Here is a 22,550-nt window from a genome sequence, read left to right on the forward strand (position 1 = left end):
GTTTCAGCATAAATTTCTCTGCTTCCTTATTTCAATAAATTCATATCGTGAGAGAATAGTTAAAAACTCTTACACACTAACAGGGCATGCTGCACACACCACTTAATACAGGATGTTTAAAAAATCCCAATTGTTACAGCAGCACTTGTCATCCACAAATATCCAACAATTATTGTTATACATTAGTTTTCAGTCACTACTAATAGTGTTTTGTTTAGAAGGAAAGCAGCATATCATTTCCCAGACTCAGCACATGTTCATAACCAAACTTCCATGATCATCAGATTCTTATCTGTTAGACTACTTAAATGGAGTGATATACAATAACAATCACATCTCTATTAGGAATTACCCTGACTCCTAATCTCTCTCCACATAAGCATATCACAAATATTGTTTCCTCTGCATCTAAAAACACTTGAGTTTTACCCTCAACACTACTTTGCTTCTAAGCAACTATTCACTCTGTACAAGTCTCAAATCTGCTCTATCATTTGACCCCATTCAAAAGAGGGCAATTACATTCATTAATGAACCATCTCTTAGTGTCTCCACTCTCTGTACCATAGACATTCTGTTTCTGCTGCATGTCTTTTCTAGAAATACTCCATGGGTACTGTTCTTCTGAAATGGCTTCTGTAATCAATCCTGTCTTTTCCCACCAATTTTTTTTACTGCAATTATCCTTCTTCAATTATATTTTCTGTCTTCTCAACTTTCAATTCGTGCATGGTACTAAGTTTATTTTTATTTTATTTTTAGTTAGTTGTTGGCGCATCGGCTTCTGTGGCCATAATGCACCTCCCAAGGTTTTTGCAGTACTTTAATTCTCAAGCCCGAGGCGGGATTCGAACCCGCGACCTTTGGATTGCCAGGCAGGCACTTTACCCACCTGGCAAGCATTTCACATTTGGGGTTTTCATATACAGTAAATCCTTGCTAATCCGAATGGGAGGAAGAAGTCATCCAGATTAGTGAAGCAAAAGATAGCTTCTACTAGCAACACTTCTTTTGGCTTTATTAATGTCTGTCTATTTGACACTGCTTTTATCACTTCACACATCAAATTTTAGAGAAAATGCCTTTATAGATTCTTTTTGTTCTTTAATATCTGACAGTCTGTTGGCCACTACCAAATTCTTCAGTAATTTTTTTTTTTTCCAGGAACATCATTTAAGTTGTTCTATCACTTTGAACTTGTTAATGATAGTTAAAGTAACATTCTCTTTTTATTCCACTTTTCAATTCTTTAGAACTCATAATTATATGAAATATGTTAACTATGTACATTTTAAACTTAATTTGCATAAAGAAGTATGCAAATGAAGCAATAACACCTATCCAACAGTGCACAAGACACTGTAATCCGTGTTCCATCTCTCTCTGTGCAATCAGGACTCATCTGCCTTCCTAAATTCCGTATATGAACCGAATTTTTCATATTTTGATCCGGATTAGCGTGGGTTTATGTATACACATAAAAAACCTTTCATATATTAAAAGAAAAGTCAATATCAAATCAGAAATTTCAATTATAACTGCTTAAACATTATGTCAAGTCTCGTCAAATATGGTAAAGAGTTTTGGCTTACATTTGGCAACAAGCGACAATTTATTGCAATCTATTAGAATTATGTTTATAATAATTGAAATAACAATGAAAATATGCTATGGATAGGGTCTCTTTTAAATCACCTTGTATATAAGAACATACTTGCTACCAGTTATCTGGAGTGGTCTGAAAGGAATCCTGATTTAATTTTTATAAATTTTATAACATGATACGTTTTCAAAATAAAACCACAATGCTACTTTGCTTAAAATTACACAGAGCTCTTGAACATGAGATCAAGTGTTAAGTTGTTAAGGCCAATGTTGATTTAACTCTTAGCCACTCCACACTATCAAAAAGAATAAATACTTACTCCAACTAATAGATTCTGCTTTCAAAATTCTCAAGTAAATAGTTTGATTCTGCATAACATCATTTAATTTACTGCATTTCCATATTATCTGAAATTATTTTAAAACACAAACTTACATATTTACCATGTTTTGATAACAGCTCATGTACTTATCCCAAATCTATTCAGTAGAGTCAGCTTCTTGTATTAAAGTCTAAAAAAAATTTTAAATTGAAACTGTTGCTGGGATATTTTATTAAGCATGCCTATAACTGAAAATTGAAGAATTCAGTTATATAGTTCTAAACTTTTAATCTGTTAAAAATAAATTCAAATTGTTCTTTATGATTTATTAAATTACATATTTAACTTTTTCTGATAATAAAATATTACCAAAACTGAGGCAATGCTTTAATTATTTGTAGCCAAGATTTCAGCTTAAAGGAAATTATTTAAAAGCCTAATTTGGAGTGAAATTAATTTAGCATACAGTACCAACATAAGAGGCAGAAATCATACAAAAAGCTATTCATTACAAATTACTACTTAAAATCAATTACAGTGTAGTCAATTAATGCATATTATATCAAGTGGGATTACTTAAAAAAATGGATAGATATACTGACCTGAACTTTTCATGATTTACACTTCTTCTAACATGTATAGCTTCTATTCATATCAATTCCATTTTTTTTCTGACCAAAAACATGACTGTACGTTATGGTTATGTAGCCAATGTACGCTTTACTTCCTTGTGTCATTCCAATACTAATGGTGCCAGAAGGGCCTGTGTTACCCCAGGAATCCTATGACTCGAGTTCAGAGGTAACACAGACAGATATGCATGCACACCAAGATATCAAGTCTACATGCTGCCAAAAAAACACATGTCCAATGTTAGCTGCAGCATTGCAATTTCTGTCTGTGGTGGCCATACAGGGTATAACTATAAATTTATATATGTCAGTAGTTATTTAAAAAAAACTACTTTTATAACACAAGTAATTACAAGAAATTCTTTTAACTCCAATGTTTAGCAGCTTATAATGTATATAAAGCGTTCTAGTTATTTCCTTTCGTCAATAACACTATAAGCAATATAAAATAACTGTTTCTAATCATTATTATTAATTTTTAATAAAATATTTATACATATATAAAAATGGAATTCCTTTTAGTGATTATTTCACTAATATTTCAACAAAACAAGTTATTCACCAGATACGGTTCACCGACAAAGCAAACTTCTACTTTAGCGGTTATATCTAACAGAACATGAATGTAGGAGCAATTGAGAAGTCCTATGCATTACAAGATGCACACACTGGGGGTCAATTTTATTATGTGGAATTGCCAGACAAGTCTTCCTGGGCAATATGGTTAATGCATAATGCTACCTGGAACTCTTACCCGTCTGGGAGTGTACATGGAAATAACATTTATACAAGATAGAGCAAGACCACATATAATGAACAGTCTGATTTCTGAACACACATTTAATGAGAAACTCATCCCTAATTAATAACCAGGACAATATGGCACTGGATGGTCTTGGCTGGATTTAAATCAACTACACTCATCAGTTCTGAACCACCATCATGAACATTTCTTGTGAGGATTCCAGAAGGACAAAGCTTATGGGAATAATCAAAACACCAATGAATAACTGAAACCAGAGCTATTATGGAAGGAATGTCTGAAAAAACACTGTCTACAGTTATGATAAACTTCAAACAAAACTTTCGATTTTTAATCGAAATAAACTTCCATGTTTTAAGTGTTTAACAACACCAAACTCACCAATGCCTGCACAACACGGAGGTTCCCATGGACTGGAGATGTACAAATGTATCCCCAATTCACAAGGGAAGGGGGGGAATCAAAGAGTGATATGTGAAACAGACCTTTTAGTTTAACTTCTGTTCCAGGGAAAATCATGAAGTCACTCACTGGTTAAAGAAGTAATGCAGAATCATCTAGATAAGGCTGCAACTATACTTCAAACACAACACAACTGTTAAGGGGATATCTTGTATGACCAACCTGATTGGATACTGCAATGTAGTCACAACAGAGGATGCAAAAAATAATTTTGATATCATATACTTAGATTTCAGGAAAGCTTTTAATACTGTTACACATAAACTGCTATACAAATTGGAACAATATAGCATTAAGGGTAAGTTACTGTTATGGATAAAAGGATGGTTGAGAGGAAAAAGACGAAGTGGAAATTAATTGGCACTGCTCTTCACGGACCAATGTTATTAGTGGAGCCCCCAAGGGTTGTGCTGGGCCATTGTTATTTTCTATGTTTCTCATTGATACTGATGAAGGCATATCAGGCTTAATATCCAAGTTTCAGATGATACAAAGGTTGGCAGGGTGGTTAATGACAGTAATAACCAGTATGCTATGTCAGCAGTTAGGCAGATGAGCTGAGAAATGGCTACTGAAGTTTAACAGTGACAGATGCCAAGTACTGCATATGGGTAGCAGTAACCCCACACTAATGTACCACACTCAGGATAGTGGAAAATGAAAAAGACTTGTGGCAATTGTGAAGTCAGATATGAAGTTCTCTTGGCAGTGCAGACAAGCTGCCAGGATGACATAAAGGAGTTTTGCTAGTACGGATAAGGAAGTGATTATACTGTTGTATAAGGCAATTTCCACATCACATTTTAGGAAGGACGTATTGCTGCTGGAACGTGCACAGAGAAGAGCAACGAGATCGGTGAGGGGAACAAAGGTTTCTCTTACCAAGAAAGACTTCAGTTCTGCAAATTACAGTATTTGGTGTGAGGTGTTTAAGGCTTTGAATGGATTGAGCAAACAATGCTGATGGGATTCTTCCTCTTGGTCAGACTACACACAAGGCAGCATAAATTCAAATCGATGACAGACAACTGCAGAATAGATGTGTAGAAGTTTGCCTTTTGCCAGCGGGTAGTTGATTACTGGAATACACTTCCATCTGCTGTTGTGGTGGCAGTTGATAATTTAAATAAATTCAAGGAAGAACTAGACAAACTATTGGAGGGAAAAGGATAAGTGAAATGGTAAGGGTTGGTTTTCGCCCACCCACTGATGCTGTATTGTTTTGCTTTCTTGCATCATTTGCCACTGCTAATAGCATATCAAAAAAATGTTTTCAAAACTTTTGTAGTTTTTCGTGATAAATTAAAGTCTTGGGTGAGTAACTGAAAATACAGTTGTGAAAAACAGCACAGAAAACTCACCATATGCACACACACACAGATGCTAAATATGTTGATTTCGTGGAATCAAAGCAAAAATAGTTATATTTTTATTGGTTTGACATTATTCATCATTGAACATTATTTGCTTAGACATCATGCAGTGAAGAATGAATTTTGGGACTATGTTCTATTTTTCTGACATAAACTTATAATTTTCTTGGATTATTTTCTTGTATTTTCACATTAGAGAGGACATAAGATTTAACACAAGAAAAGTAGAACAAGCATTAAGGGAGAAACAGGGGACTTAAATCAGCAGCCATGAGCAGTAATACAGAAAGACAAATGATACTGAAACCGAAGAATGGCAATGGTGTACTTATAAATAGCAGAAGGCTACTATAAAGATTAAAAAAGGAGCAAAGGAATGATACCAGCAGTGGGGAAGATGGGTCACAAATTAGCAACACATACAACATACCCAATATCCTTCCTGAGGAGGTAGAACATGCACTGAAGAATCAGAAAGCCCCAGGTGAACATGAAGTTACTGTAGAGTTGTTAAATTAGGAAGACTGGCAAGACTATTCACAAAATACATTAGGAAAGGCGTGATGCCTAAGGAGTGGAATAATGCAATCATAATTTTGCTGCATAAGAAAGGAGATAAATCAGAAATTATTACAACAATTAGCTTGTCCCACATCTACAAGTTGTTCACGAGGGTCATTACTAACAGATTAGAAAGAATACTTTATGAGAATCAACCGAAAGAGCCAGCTGGCTTCAATACAGGATTCTCAACTATGGATCACCTTCATGTAATATTGCAGCTAATGGAGAAAACAAATGAATATAAAACACCAGAATGCCTGGCATTTGTAGATTATGAAACAGCATTTTACTCCATATAGCATAAGGCAGGAGTGGCCAACTTAATTTGGGATGCGATCTACTTTTTTCTTTCAAAATGTGCCGTGATCTACCATCTGCATTCATTGCACAAATCGAGAGATGACTGTACAATAAACCCCCACTCTTCGCGGGGGTTACGTTCCTGAGAAAATGCCGCGAATACTGAGTTATGGCTCCCATAGTAATACAGGGATTCCGTTCCAAAGTATGAAATATACAAGAAAAACTAGTCTAAAATTTTGTATTATATGTACCTTCATAATATGACCTCTAGAAATGCAAGCATAAGCATCGAAATGAAAATAAGAAACAATTTAATATTAAATGTAATATTTATTAGAAATTTCAAACAAATCTTTCAAACCAGCGCCTTTGCTAGCTAAAAAACGTATTCCGCCAGTGCTATCACCAGTTTCGCTAAAGTGTTTATAAAGGAGTTTTGCCATTTCACGAATGATGAGTGAACTTAACGGAATTTTATTTTGAGTTCGGTCTTCTATCCACAGATTTAAAGCCTTTTCCATTTTTTCTAATTTAACATCACGAGTTACAGAGCAAATTTTTGAAGCAATTAGTGTGTTTTCACGGATACTACGGCGGATTTTTTCTTCCGATTTTTTGACTGATTGTACCGTTGCCTCATTGATTTTATAATGTTTTGCCACTGAGGAGACACTTTCACCATTAGAAATTTTGTCTAATAACTCAATTTTATTCACTAATTTCATTACCTTCTTTGATCTTTTCACATTTTCTTTGTTATTCGTAGCCATATTTTTTACGGGTTAGAAAGAACTTGTCCACAATAAAGTCACTTTCTTCCGTTAACACACTCGAAAAAAGTCTGTTTTACAATGCAAAATGGTAGATTTATCACTTTTGTAAGCATATCAATTTATAAATTGATAAATTTATAAGAATATAAATTAAAAGCAAACGACGAAACCTTCCATGACAAGGGCATAGCACATACTAAACAAGGATCAGCGAGAAACATCCACGCTCGCGATTTTGTCACCCCCCCCCACCACCGCTGAGCGCTGTTTTGACCGGGAAAGATAATTTTAGCCACGTCCATGTTTTTTTTTATGGCAGAAAATGTTCACGGCGCTTTAAAATTCACATTTTATATTAAATCAGCGACCGCGAATAGCGTGGGGTTTACTGTATATTTAAAATTCGTCGCAATCGACCGAAATCAAATCCGTGATCAACTCGTTGGCCAACCCTGGCATAAGGCAATGTTTCGGGCACTGGAAAGACGAGGCATAGAACCCCATACGTTATGATTTGGAAGAAAATATACGAGAACGCTAACTCCTTTATTTGACTACACAAAGGTAGTAGCAAATTTAAAATTGAGGAAGGAGTTTTACAAGGAGACAATATCTCTGAAGTTGTTTACTGCTGCCTTTGAGGAAGCTTTCAGAAGATTAGACTGGCTACAGAAAGGAGTCAATGTGAATGGAGAATACCTAAACCATTTACAATTTGAAGAGGACATTGTGATCATAAGCCATGATCCCAAAGAATTAGAGGAAAATCTTGATCAGTTATGCAGAGTTAGTAAGGATTTCGGACTAAAGATGAATATGGCTAAAACAAAAGTAATGATGAATGAGTATGCCACAGGAAGGGATATAATAATTGAAGGAGCAGTAATTGAAAAGGTGAATTCTATACTTATCTGGGGCAAGTTAGGCAGCAAACGACATTCTTATCAAAACTAAAGAACTGAAATGGACTTGGGCAGGACACATAGCTAAGATATGAGAGATGGACTAAGAAACTAATAGCGGTACCCAAGAGGAGCTAAAAGAAAACCTGAAAGACAACAATGGAAATGGACAGATGAAATTCAAGAGTTCATGGGCAGTAAATGGATGGCCATTGCACAAAACAGAAGGAACTGGAAAGCCTTCACCCTGCAGTGGATTGAAAATGGCTGACAATTACTTTAACATCAATAGCTTATTTAGTAATAAGCTCTTGCCCCGGACCTGATAATCTTTTAGGATGTTCTAATATCCGTAGGTGAACACAATTTAAATATATTTTATTTGGCAAAACGAGTTCAGGGTAAACTACCAAGGTTTTAAAAAAAATTTTCTTGGCTATCTAATTATCAGGTCTACATCTCTAAAAAGTTATGATATTTTATTGTAATTTAGTTTTATTATGGTACTTTATAGAAACATCAGACATTGGTTATAAAATTTTCTTCCTGTTTAGTATTTTTCATTGAAATATCATGCTATTTTGGATATTAAAATTTGTATTATTCCTCTTACTTGTTTCTTTAAAGGATTTTTCTGAGCCCAAAGATAAAAAAATTACAGGAAGTATCATCTTAATGTCAGCAAATCAAAATGGTTTATTAGGTAACTTATCCATATAAGTCAACTTATATGTAATGTAAAACTTAAATTCTTATGTATCCAATGAGATATATACCATACAAGACAACTTTTAAGTACTATTAAAAAAGTCATTAAGATTTTAAGGCCAACTCTTTCATGCAATGTTTCTTCCAAATTAAACACCCCCACCCCACAGTGGAATCTATTTTTGGCATTGTTTTTTTTTTCTGAAAAATAAATCAAATTTTAAACAATATTTACTAAAAGTAAAGTTGACTTAATTTTTTATAGAAGACATGTTTCCATATTAGTCTACTTCTTACAGAAAAAACAATCTGCAGTGCAGTATTTATTAAACAAGAAATAATACACAGCACATTACATAGTCATATTATATTTAAGAAATTAAAAAAATATTTTTTTTTGTCTGTTTATAATATGGAGTTAAGTGCTTTTTAAAATTTCAAAATTGGTAATTAAAATAAATTTTTAACCCTTTCACAGTCAACCCCAAGAATTGACTATGAAAAGGTTTTAACGCTAAATGTGTTAATTTTTTTTTAATTTAAAGTTTTTCAAAACGTGTACATTTTGACACTTTAAATTAAAAATATATATACTTGAGATGTTTGTTCTAAAAAGAAATTGCTTCAAGCTATTTTCTTTTGTAGTAAAAGTGAATCAAATAAAGCTGACAAATTCAAAATCAAAGAAAGTTATTAAAGAAAATAAAAGTAAATAATGCATAAATGAGTGTGCTTGTAAGTCATACAAAACTTTTTTTTTTTTTAACTAATAGTCAGTAGCTATTGTCTGTCTGCCTCTCTATTTTTAATATTAGAAAAACTAAGACCAATGTTGAGTTTTTCATTTTTTTCCCAATTGGTCAGCAATAACCTGGACGTTGTAAAAATAAAACATGATTTTATTTTTTATTTTTTTTTGCTTTGCAGAATCATCCTATTTATTTTTTAAAAATAAATCATCAATCCACCCAGAAGTTCAAAAATGCCTCTACAAAGAATAAAAGGTAACAAATTAAGGTAGCTACAAAATATTTATTTCACATTTTTTGCTCTCACAAAAAACAATGTGGGAAATCAAATTTCTGTAAAATTTTTCAAGCAAGTTCATATATCAAACAGAATGAGACTACCATATGCAAATAGATTTTCTATTAAGGGGTTGCAACATTAAATAGCGTAATTATGCTAGTGTTCATCATCATAAAGCAATTTCAAGATGCCTCTGATCTTGGCACTTTTTGGACATTTGCTAATCAGAATAATTTCTGCTATCAATGTACATAAATGTATTTGTCTTTTGCAGATTATAAAGAGAATGATCATTTCCAATACAATACTCCTATTTGTCACACATACCCATATATAACTTTTTTTTTCTTCTTATAGAGCCAGATTCATCAAACAAGTGTGTTGATAAGTCCTCAATATATTTTGGCAAGTATAGTTGCCAATTTGAATCCTATCCCTATGCTTATTATTCCTCTAACACACAGACATATATAGTTTTTGACAGTAAATCATCGGTGTCCGTAAGAGCTCACAAATGCAGAAAGTGTCTCATTAACTTCAAAATATTTGTTCACAGACACATCGAAATATACTTGGCTTTTTTTTTCTTTTTTTTTTTTTCTGTCATTGCAAAATCAAAGGAAAGGTAAGTTTTCAGTGCAAATAGTACTTTTTTTTTTTTTTTAATTGTGCAAATATATAAATAAATTAAATTCATTTTCATCTATACCGCTAGGTGGTAGATGACTCTCATCAACCGGTGCAATACCACCACTTTGCTTATTGGAGGCTTGAAGGGGTGGAACCCAATGTTCTCTCTAGAGCTAAGTTCCAGTCAACCCTTCCGTCATGCAGTATGATTGATGATTTTGTGGTTATGATGAACATCGTGGCGAGATCCAATATTCCTTACATTTCGAGGGTACAGCTCTAAAATGGTGTTCGCAGGCCGGCTGCTAATTAGTTCACCGGACCGAACCTATTGGTAACTCTCTAGAAGGCTTCAGGATCAGCTAGTGTATAATCTTGTGCTACCTCTACTCTGCCAGATAGTGACTGGAGGGAGTCCGAGTAGTGTGTGTGTGTGCGGGGAGCATTGTCGAAGCCACATTATGTCAAGGATCTGGGTATATTCTTACCATGTGTATACCATATCCAACATTTCATTACTTCATACAGCATGTCTCACCCACTTTTTCTTACTATTGAATACACCATGAATTGTCAAACTAAATAGAGCAAGCTTATCTGCAAAAAGATCTAAACCTCCCAAGCACTTCCTAATTCATTTCACAAATATAAAAGGTAAAGTGCAGCCATTATCAACCCACTGCAGGATGGAAGCCTCCTCAACAATTCATGCTAAGGGAAATGGACCTTCCGTCTGATCAACGATCACCATTATGAATTCTGTCAGTGTCGATCCACTGGTGATATTCTGGCTTATGTTACCCATTTATGGACTAATTCATGGAAATGTTTGAAACACAAGTAGTTGCTCTTGACATCTCAAAGGCTTTCGATCGTGTTTGGCATAAGTCTTCTAAACAAGCTTCCATCTTATGGTCTGCCAACTGTTTTTAGTAATTGGTTATCCAGTTTTCTCTCTGATCGCTCACTGAGGGTGATGGCTCTCTGTCTTCTAACTTTTCCACCAATGCCTGTGTCCCCCAAGGTTCAGTTCTTTCCCCCACTCTTTTCCTCTTGTATATTAATGACCTTCTTCCATTGACTGGAAATCCTATCCATAGTTTTGCCAATGATAGCACATTGCATTCCACTTTCCATTTTGAGAAACCTTGCTCAATCAGCTTCAACTTCTCGAAAATCTTCTACCAATTCCTTAAATGCTGATCTTCAGATAATTCTCCAGTGGGGCAAAGACAACTTAGTTGATTTCAATCCTTCTAAAACTCAGTCTTGTCTTATATCTTGCAAAAAGGATTCTTCTGCTCATATGCTTATCTTTGGTGACACTCTGACTTGTAATCTCTCTTGGCACAAGCACATTACAAATATTGCTTCCTCTGCATCTAAAAAACTTGGTTTTCTCTTTCGCTCTCGGCGTTACTTTTCTTCCAAACAGCTGCTCACTGTATAAATTGCAAATCCACCCTGCCATGGAATATTGTTCCCACATCTGGGGTGGTGCTCTCAAAACCTCTCTCAGGCTTCTTGATTCCATTCAGAAGGGGGCAGTTAGGTTAATTAATAATTCATCTGTTGTTGTTTGGTTTTTAGGAGCATTAGCAACTAAGGCCATATTGCTCCGCGAATATGCGGTGGTCATTCCCTGACCTTTCCGCATCCTCCGTATTTGGTGGTGACGGGCTCGAACCCAGGTCTAATCAAGAAGCGTGTGCTACGCACTGCTGCTCCTTCCCACCTGGCTACGGAGGCGCCGTGATTCATCTCTAACGGTCTCTCCACTCGCTGTCTCATAGACGTACTGTTTCTGCTGCATGCCTCTTCTACAGATACTTCCGTGGGCACTGTTCTTCTGAATTGGCTTTTATAATTCCCGCTCTCTTTCAAAACAGTCCGAACACGTGCCGCCAACATCCATATACTGTCCAACTTCAAACTCACAGAACCAACTTTTCATCTTCCTCGTTTGTTCATTCAACTGCCGTTTTCTGGAAAATCTTCCTTCATACCTATTTCCTGAAAATTACAGTCTAATTCAAGTCCAATGTCAACAATAAATATCTTCTTTTGTCTTCTCAACCTCCAACCCAAGCCCGGTACTAAGTACTATAGTAGGTTCTAATACCTCTCGTGTTTAGGGTTTACATGAAAAAAAAAAAAAAAAACCATGCATAGCTAAGGCCAGAGGGTTAATAACAACTTTCAATATCATAACTATTGCTACTTTTATAAAAGTGCAGCTATTAATAATGGCATGCATTACAAACTCAATCTTGTAATGTATGTATATATATATTCATCAATTAATCAGCACTAATGAATTGTTTATTCCATTGATCACAGAAGATCCAAATATGTATTATTTTTCTTTTTGCAAAATCTGGGAGAAAATAAGCAGAATATAGTAGTCTAAACATTGGGTGAAGGCTTCACACTGTGAAGTATACAGTCAATCAAAAAACAATTAATTTAGTAATTTTTTTTAATACAACGTAATGTGTGCATTATCTCCAGTGTTTTTCTGCAGCAATAAGTAAACTGATTTTAATGATACTTTTTAAGAAAATATCTTAAAAAGGTTGTAAGAGCTATATGCACACAACTCAGAATACTAGTAAATTAATGCAATGCATTGCCATGATTGCAAGATGGTGGTGGCAAAATAATTACAAAAAGTTAAGCTCCTGTTCAATCTTTTTTTTTTTTTTTTTAACTTGAGCAGGCATATATCAAAAATTAAGCGTTCACTTTAAGCAAGCCTTCAAAATTCCGTGAGAATGAACTCAAGGTCACCACCACCAGATCCAGTATTTTAGAAATAAAGAAGTGATTAGAGAACTTTGATTTTAGATTTATCTTAAAGGTAAGCATATAAACATATAATGTATTAGATTGTGATCTAACTTTGAGCTTGGTCTATAATATAATATCTGTATTCACCCTCTATTTCCCCATACCACCAATCTCCACTTCTTAAATTAGACCATGTAGCAGTAACTCAGAGTTCATTTTTGTGGTGAAAAGGTAAGTATCAATGAGCATTGCATTTATTATTATTTTTTATTTTACATTAAGGGTGAACTGCAACACATGCTGCACTTGAAAGATTGCATTTTCACTCTAGTATTGCCGGTTCTATTTTTTAACAATGCAGTGCTCGAATGAATTTATACACATACAGTTATCTTATCTACTTAGTTCCATTTTTTAGATTGCACCACCATTGTATTCTGCTAATTTGCCAATTGTTTTGCAGTTACTAAGAATGCCAATGTTAATTCATTCCTTATCTCCCCAGTATGCTTCCACCTGAATGTTTTTTTATCCAAGACATTTCGTTTAAAAGGCAGCAGGGGGTGCTCAGCCATAGCTGTAGGCAACTTTTAAGTCCCGCTTTCCACCCTAACTTAAAACTAGCATGTCAGAAAAGTTTCATATAGACTTTTCAAAATTTCTTGTTTTTGTAACTTTCATTTTTCTGTTTAGCTTTCTTATATTTTACGACGTAGCTGCATGGGAGTGCAATCACACACAGGTTTAAGTTTGCTGTGGTACAAGCCTATGCAACTCCTAAATATAATTAGATTGTATTCTTGTGAAAATGATTAGGCATAAATTTCTCTGATCTTAAAGGGTGGTGATGCAGGCGCATAATTATACAGCATCAGCAAGGAAGGAGAGGGAGGAGAAAAAAAAAAACCATCCACCTCATCTATAAATCCTATCTAATAATACGTCTAATTCTTAAATTTATTCAAACTACCACTTCCACAACGCCAGATGAGTAAATCATCAGACAATCGTTAGCTGCAGACCCACCAGAATCCCAATGCTAACACTGCGACACAGGACTCTATGCCTCAATTGGGCGAAAGAACATCAGTACTGTACCTTGGAGACTGGTCTCCTAGTCACAATTCAGCTATTTCATGCAGATGGGAGGATGCGTATCTGTGGGAACTGCACAAAGGTATCACCCATCATGCTAACAAGGAACTGTTCAGGCAGGTGGCTGGTCAGTAATGGTCTGGGGCATGTTCAACTGGAACACGTTGGGGTCTCTGGTACATTTGATGCATATCATTCCACAGATTCCACGTGATTACCCTTATCCAGGTGAAAGCTGGACCTACCTGTTACTAGGTAGGTACCCCCCATAATTTCTGTCCACATTGTATACAGTACTCAATATATGTGGCCTAACCATTGCCTTATACAATGAGATAAACTATTCTGGTAGCATGTCTGCACTGTTCAGACAATTTCTCAGACTGTACAATCACCTTAGGTCTCTTTTGTTCTGTACCACCTCAAGTGTGGTACCATGTAACTGGTATTTTATTGTGGGATCCACTGTGGCCCACATGTAACAATCTTGATTTTACCAACATTAGACCCCAACTGCCATTTCTTAGCCCAGATGCCTTATTTATCCAGTTCTTGCAGCAGTATGCTCTAATTGCTATCATTAACCATACCATCCTTTGTACCACCTGAAACTTTACATCAATATTGTTAATACTATAAACAGCCCAGCACTGAACTCTGAGAGGCTCCGCTGGTATTTTGTATGAGCTGAGCTAAATAAAAAGTTCAAATTAATTGTTTTAGTATTATTATTTAAGCAACCAGATTTTTTTCGGTAAATATTATCATCTATGAACAGGATTTAATTTTTGTATTTTTATCTCTCTTTACCTGTAAGTGGTATTTGATTAGTCTGACAACTAGAGAAAGAATGGAAGCATTCTGGAAATAAATAAAAACTAATATGCAATCACGGGTAGGTAAGCTAAGGCGGTTCCTTTGGCTAAAACCAAAAATGCTGATAAACTAAAAAAAATTATTTTCACAGATAGCCAATCTTGAAACAGGCTGTCAACATCTGCTAAACAAATGGCCAACAACCTTTTGGCAAAGACATTTCTTTTAAAATAATGCAATACCAACAACTTCAGGCAGTTTAAATCCTACTAATACAAAACATGAAAAGACAGGCAGTCTTCCAAACTTCTTAATTTCTGTTGCCAAATACCACGTGTTATATCATAATTTAAGATCTGTAATTATATACACAATTTTATTAAAGCTGACAATGCTTCTCACTTGGCTCAATTAACATGTAAAAATCTAATATGTAGGTTAGTGCAAATGCAGCATTTTAACATGTTAAAATGATGCATTTGCACTAACCTACATTTAGTCATTCTACCTCGTAGCATGAGGCCTTTGCCCTTAAATACTTTATACACGTAAAAATCTTTATAGTAGTACAGCATGACCATCCATGACTAGTTTTGCACTTGAGAGCGAATCAAAGATTTAGCAAAAAGAACATGTCTATTAAAATATAAGCAAGCTAAATGCTTTATTTTGTAAACTTACTTAAAAAAAAAGCTAGCTCTGTTTTTTTTTGTATATTTTTTTCTTTCTTGAGACTGAAGGAAAACACTTAACACAATTAAGACTTTTCAAATGAAAATTAAATTTAAAGATCAACAAGTGTTTTGAAACAAGTAGTTTCTTTTTATTTATTTAATGCCAAGAAAGCAACGTAATTGCATGATACTCTTAACAGAACAATAATCAAAAGACCACGTTTTTCTACCTTTTCACTTTAATAACAAAATCTACAATTTTCATCAACTTACAACTAATTGAACTAAACATCACTTCTAAATGCCTATATTGTATTCTCAGCTTATATACCCACAAATGTGTAGAGAAAAAAATGCAGCAGATAAAAAAATTAACTGACCCCAACATTCTTTTATGTACGTAAGTTATCACATTTAATTGGCTCAATTCCTATTCTGTTGCATGAGTAAATCAGCCCAATCAGACAGCACTGGAATATGTAATACATAATGAAGGAATAATTGGCTTGCTCTTTCAGATTTTATTTTTATGAATAACTTTTTAAAACCACTTTTGCAACTTAACAGAATGTTTTCAATAATTTAAAGGTGGGTTTTCTCTCATTTTAGAAAACTGCATTTTTTTTTTTTTTTTTTTTTTTTTCCAAACTGATAATATACACAGCTTACAATTTTTAGTGAACGTTCTAATAAATATTGTTTAAAGATGTTAAATATAAAAAAGTAATTTCGTTCTTTTCAAAGTATTAACTTTCTATTTCTAAAACAACCTTTACATTTTGAAACCTCTTCAAAAGGTGATTTCTCATAAGAAAGCATTAATGCATTTTTCTAACTGAAATAATGTTTGCAGCCATATTACAAGTCTAAGAAAGTTTGGCTGTTAGTATACAAGTTATAACATTTAATTATATTGGCTCAATTCCCCTATTCTGTTGCATGAGTAAATCAGCCCCAATCAAACAGCACTGGAATTGTAATACATAATAAAAGAATAACTGGTTTGCTCTTTCAGATTTTATTCTCATTCAGGAATACCTTTTTAAAACCACTTTTGTATCTTAATAGAGCTTTTTCCAAAATTTTAAAGGTGGTTTTGCCCTCATTTAAGAAAATGGCATTTTTTTTCATCAAACTGATATAATAAATACAGAAAGTGATAAATAACTTTCTTAAATTTATTCCGAAGCATAATTTTCTCTTTTTAATTTTTAGCTGAATTTTTTTCAAAAACTTAAAAGGTGGTGTCCTCTCATTTAAGAGAGGGTTAATGCACTTTTATAGCTGGAATCATGTATGCAGCTACTTAATTTTCTTTAAGAGAATTACATTGGGATTACTTTAAGAAAATAAAAAGGTAACCCATTCTTTACCAAGCTTTCAAAAAAAAAAAAAAAAAAACTTTATCTTAACAAAAATGTTTTAAAAGATGATAAAGCAATTCTTTTTCTTTCATTCTAACTATAAATTCATTTTCATATTTAACATATGCAGCCATCATTACATTCCTTCAAGAAAATTGTTCCAGGTTATAATAAATATTAAGAAAAAATTTTGCCATACAGCTTCCTAAAAAACCTTTAAAAAAATTATTTTCTCTCATTAAATGCAAAATGTGTTTTTTTTTAATAAAACCAATGTAGCCATCATATAATTATATTTGAAGAAAAATTTGGCTGTAGACTGTAATAAATATTAAAAATTTCCTAAACTTGCATTTTAACAACTTTTTTAAAGATAATTTTTCTCTCATTTAGATATAAACACAAATGCATTTTTCTAACTGAAATAATGTCCACAAATGTGGTTGTTGTTAGATAATAAAGAAAACTGCTTTTTTCTAAGCACAACTTCTGAAAACATTCCTACATTTTAACAAAACCTTTTCCCTCTCATTTAAGCAAAAATGCATTTTCCTCACTGAAGTAATGCATGCAAACATAATATAATTTCTTTCAGAAAATTTGGCTGCTAGGTTTAATATATATTAAGGGAGGAAAAAAAAAAAGCTTTCCCCAGTGTTATCTTCAGGAAATGCTTCTACATTTTAACAGAAATTTTGATATGTATATATATATATTTAAACAGAATTTAATATTTTTTTCTTAAAGGTGGTTTCCCTTTCATTTAAGAAAGCATTAATGCATTTTTATAGCTGGAATAATGCATGTAGCTACTTAAAATTTTCTTTAAGAAAATTTGGCTGTTAGGTTCCAATATGTTAACAAATTTAGTTTTAGGGTTCACAGATTTAGTTTAAAATTAAAAATTTACATTATCGTCGTTAATATTAAAATGAAAAGTTATGTTCAACTAATACATATAAATGTATGGCATAGAGATGTAATTTAATCCATTCAATATGACCAAGAAAAATGCATTTCTTCTGCAATTTTTGTCATTTAATCATTTTTATTACATCACATTTTTTTTACGAACTAAGCTCACTAGCTATAGTTCATTACAGAATTTAAAAAAATACACTGAAATGGGTAAAAATATACAGCAAGTGATGATGTGACAAACATGATAATTCATGTTACTGAAAGAATGTGTATTGCTGAATTTTAAGACCAGCATTTAGATGAAGATGTAGAAGCCACAATTCTAAGATAATTAAATAATAAAATGACTGATGTATACAGATATAACGCAATTTTCTGAAGCACAATAACTGTCTTTAAGCACGAGATGTCTTGCCCTCTCTCACTGTACTGTTTAGCCTGTCTTAGAAACCAAGATTTGGAAACTGAATTGTCCATATATATAATGTACTATATAGTAGATGAAGTAAGTGTTACAATCCCCAACCTGGTTTGGGATAATGTTAAAATCATCTTCACTGAATGGTCTTCTAAAGGGCACATTTATTTATGAACTATGTAGCCAAATGATGATAATGATAAGTTGCTTGTGAAAAACTGACTCATTAACCATTTAGTAACGACGTGGGGGTGGAGGAGGAGGAGGAGGAGGCCCATAATTTCCTTGAGGGCCACCATAGTTATCGCGTGGTGATTGTCCATAGGAGGTCATACCTCCATAGTTGTCGTATCCATAACGATCATCATTACTGGGTCCGGTTCCACCTGAAATCAAGGTTATTGTGCAAAAATACTAAGATTAGCCTCAAAAGCTTGAATGTAAAAGAAAATGTCAAATTTAGATTTAAAAGCCCTTAAAAGTAAGAATTAAGAGTTAAAATCTGAAGAATTATCCATTACCACATCAAGGCATATAAGTTACTTTTAATTTTTTTTTATTAGCACAAGTTTATTTACTGTTTTAGCTTGTGATTATTATTCAATATAATCAGTACAAAATAATTTAAATGAGTTTCCATTATATCTGTCTGTATAAAATAAATTAAATAGTATTATTATAATTTTCATTGTAACTCTGGACATTTCAATTACATGCTGAAGAAACCAGCAAAGTGAAGCCAAGCTATATTAATCTGTTAGGGAAGAAAAAAAAAAGGCTCGCAGGCGAGATTAAAAATACTTAAAATGCAATGTTTGCATACTTAACACACACTGGACATCTCAATTCAGTCACAACCACTTTTTTACTAGTTAAAAGCGGAATAAAAATTAAGACTTAGTGAAAAATATTTCAAAAGTGGAATTTCTTGATATTCATGAAAAGCTATTTAAACCACGACTACACACTACATTAACAATCTCTCCACCACCCTGAAACATCAGGAAGAAATATAAAAAATATGAATAATTTTTATTCCGATTACCTGTGAATTTTATCTTAATATTTCATATTACTACATTTTAAAAATGTCCTGGACTTAATTCTGGTTCCTTTCTGTTCTTATTCCAAATTTGAAAGACTCTTCCAATTTTTCATTTGTTTCATGTTTTTCACATGACATACTAGTTATTTGTAGCACCAAATATCAGGTTGATATTTATACGCTATTATAAAAACAATTTAAAAAAAGCCCCTGCAGTTTACTAAAATAACATAATTTTGAAATAATATGTATGAACTTGAAATATTGTTTCCATTCAACAACACGACTGCAGCTGTCATGGCAATGTGATCATGCCTGTTTGCATCACACCATCCCCAACATCTACTCACGTGTTTACATTAGGTGATGCATTACTTTATGATTAATTAAGATTCTTAGCAAAGCTTATTATCTTAGTACTCACTTCTAGATCCGTATTGATTAGGGTTAAATTTACATAAAGGAAAGTAAAGAGTAAAAGTTTCCAATTATATTAATTTAAAAACATGTCTCTAAGGAAGAGGAAGTGCACCACTTTTTCCTGGTTGTCATTTATAAAATTATATAAAGAAGATTTGCACGGCTGAAAAATCAAGAGCTGGACGAGAAGCTTTTGATGTCATCGTCATCAGTTGGTGAATGACATGAGTTGTAAGTGTCGATTTATAGTATCGCAGTACCCAGGATGCATTACGTTAAACACGTGGAAATTTGATTCGTATGAGCTGCCATATTGGCGATAGATTCGTGGGTAATTTAGTGTTTAAAATTTCATGATCTATTTTGACGGAACCATTCTATAGATAGGGCTTCATACTGGAATTAAATTCAATTTAAGTTTAATTAGTGTAAGTGCTGACTGAGTTCAGTTCCTGGATGGTCTGATTTGAAACTCAGTTAAAGTTAACTGAAACTCAGTTAATTTTAACTTTCGAATTATAAGATATTCCAGTATGAAGCCCTAGCTATAGTGGTTCCGCCAAAATGGATCATACGAAATTAAACACTAAATTATCCACGAATCTACCGCCAATATGGCAGCTCACACAAATCAAATTTCCACGTGTTTAACGTAATGCATCCTGGGTACTGCGATACTATAAATCAACACTTACAACTCATGTCATTCACCAACTGATGATGATGACATCGAAAGATTCTCGTCCAGCTCTTGATTTTTCAAAAGCGCAAATCTTCTTTATATAATTTTATAAATGACAACCAGGAAAAAGTAGTGCACTTCCTCTTCCTTATAGACATGTTTTTAAATTAATTAATTTGTTAATATAATTGGAAACTTTTACTCTCTTTACTTTCCTTTGCGTAAATTTAACCCTAACCAATACGGATCTAGAGGTGAGTACTAAGATAATAAGCTTTGCTAAGAATCTTAATAGATAATCAACAGTACTTCAAGCTTTCGCTGTAAAATTAGGCATCATTTATGATTTTAATTGTATTAAGTGAGGCCTGACGTAGCCAAGTGGTCAAGAGTGCAAGTGCAGCAGCATATGCTCTGAGTGGACCAGGGTTCAAGTCCATGACTGCTAAATACGATTAACGTTTGTACTGATTGATTTATTGTAACTCCACTGATCTGCTAGTCGTGCCGGAGTATAAACAAGTATTTTGACTGTTGTGTCTTAAGTTTATAAAATGATGCCAGAGGGAATTAAAAGAATTGATTTGTTGAATGTAGCAAAGCAGTTACACTTCAAGAAGGCAATATATATGAAATAGGTAGGGCAGTGGGAGAAAGGAGAGATACACAAAAACCCAGATGGGTAGAGTAGCAATACAAATCTAATGAAAATCTGCTAGGATAACTCATGAAGGTTTTATTTTATTTATGTATTCTTTTTTGGTAATATTATAGGAATTTTGCCAGCAGGCATAAAGAAGCAGTTATTCCATTATATAAAGTAATGGCTAAGCCACATCTTGAATACTGCATACAGCCTTGGAATAATAATGTAGTAAAATGTGGGTTTCATGTGCCCTACACAGCTGTTGCTATTTTCTCACAGAGGTCACAGAAAATAATCAACAAATTGTGAATGTTTGCATGTTAGGTATATGCCTACAAAGCAAACCTCAACCCAAGATTTAACATGTATAGTTGTAGTTTAAATCGCAATCTTTAAAAAAAAAAAAAAAACCCCGAGATATTCCACTTGTAAAATTTATTTAAAGCTCCTAGAAAGTTGCAGATCTTATTAAAAACAATATTTAATGACCACTGCTCCAAGCAAATGAGCATGAGAACAATAAAATTCAAGTAACACTGAAAAGCCACACGAATTTTATCTTCCCGAAATTATAGTGAAAATAATCTACAACTGTAAGCATCTTTTTTTTTTTTTTTCAATGTTTCTTTTTTCTTAAACATTGTCATATTTGCTTTTTCTTAAAGTGATTTGCTGCAAAAAATTCACACATTCCCAAACCAACTATTTTAATGTGCCCTTTTTGCATTTTCTCCCAATTAAAATATCCCCATTAAAGAATATTTTACTTTAATTTTAATTTTAACAAATAAGAGAAAAGCTTAAGGTATTACTATCCATTTTGTTCAGTGATCAATGAAAAATGACAATCTATTCACAATGCCCAGAACTATTTCTGATGAACTATCAAAGATTACTGCTTCTTAATGCCCCTTCAGTCTATTGACGTTTCATTTAAAAAAAAAAAAAAAAAAAAATGCAGATTTGCCATGCTTGATATAAGAGAAACCACCAATTACAATATCCAACACTGGTTATACTCTCCACAAAGTTCTTAAATTGTTTGGTACACTGGAAACCTAGACATGACTGTCTTTTCTCAATCAAGATCGCAAATGAATATTGTGCAATGATCCTCTACCCTTCATTAGTCAAGAAATAAACTTCTGGAATACATTTTTGATGTAAGAAAATAGCAAAGTGTTATACACTCTTAAAATATGAGTGCAATAGCTTAATTTAGATGTGCAAATAATTTTGCACGTTAATGATATGAAATCTGAGATTCAAAAATGCAACTCCATTATTCCTGAATATATTTATCTTACTACAACTTTCATCTAATTTACTGTATCACCCTCTTGCCTGAAATCAGTGGCAATTCAAAGTAATGCAAAAATAATTTCCAATGTTTTCTGCAATCTACCTTTCTCCCCAAAGACTCAATTCTAAAATGCTCCTGCTTGGTTTATCTACCTATCAAATAGATGCTAGATTCAGTTTGTGTCACAACAGCTCACCCACTTTAAATAACTTAGTTTCATGTAATCATCAAAATTAAGAATTTGTTCCTCATGTGCAAACAAATCTTTGACCCTTTCAATCTTGGAGATCTTGTATTCTGCCCACTGCA

At 33.3% G+C, this 22,550-nt stretch overlaps 1 protein-coding gene across 3 annotated transcripts in view; it reads right to left on the reverse strand.

Annotated features, from left to right (window-relative positions):
* LOC150091952 (uncharacterized) overlaps positions 1-22,550 on the reverse strand; it is a 64,104-nt gene that overhangs the window by 18,703 nt on the left and 22,851 nt on the right. For 2 of the 3 annotated variants that reach the window (XM_090377514.1, XM_090377522.1), the window contains exon 6: positions 17,835-18,531. The exons of the other annotated variant lie outside the window; for it this stretch is intronic. In XM_090377514.1, the coding sequence (XP_090233640.1) occupies positions 18,380-18,531 (152 nt within the window). In that variant the 3' untranslated portion in view covers positions 17,835-18,379. Of the gene's footprint in view, positions 1-17,834; positions 18,532-22,550 lie in introns of those variants that run through there. 3 annotated transcript variants of the gene reach the window in all.

Source organism: Mastigoproctus giganteus, chromosome 1 (genome assembly GCF_048544385.1).
Source record: "Mastigoproctus giganteus isolate SK-2022 chromosome 1, ASM4854438v1, whole genome shotgun sequence".
Classification (NCBI taxonomy): Eukaryota; Metazoa; Arthropoda; class Arachnida; order Uropygi; family Thelyphonidae; genus Mastigoproctus; species Mastigoproctus giganteus.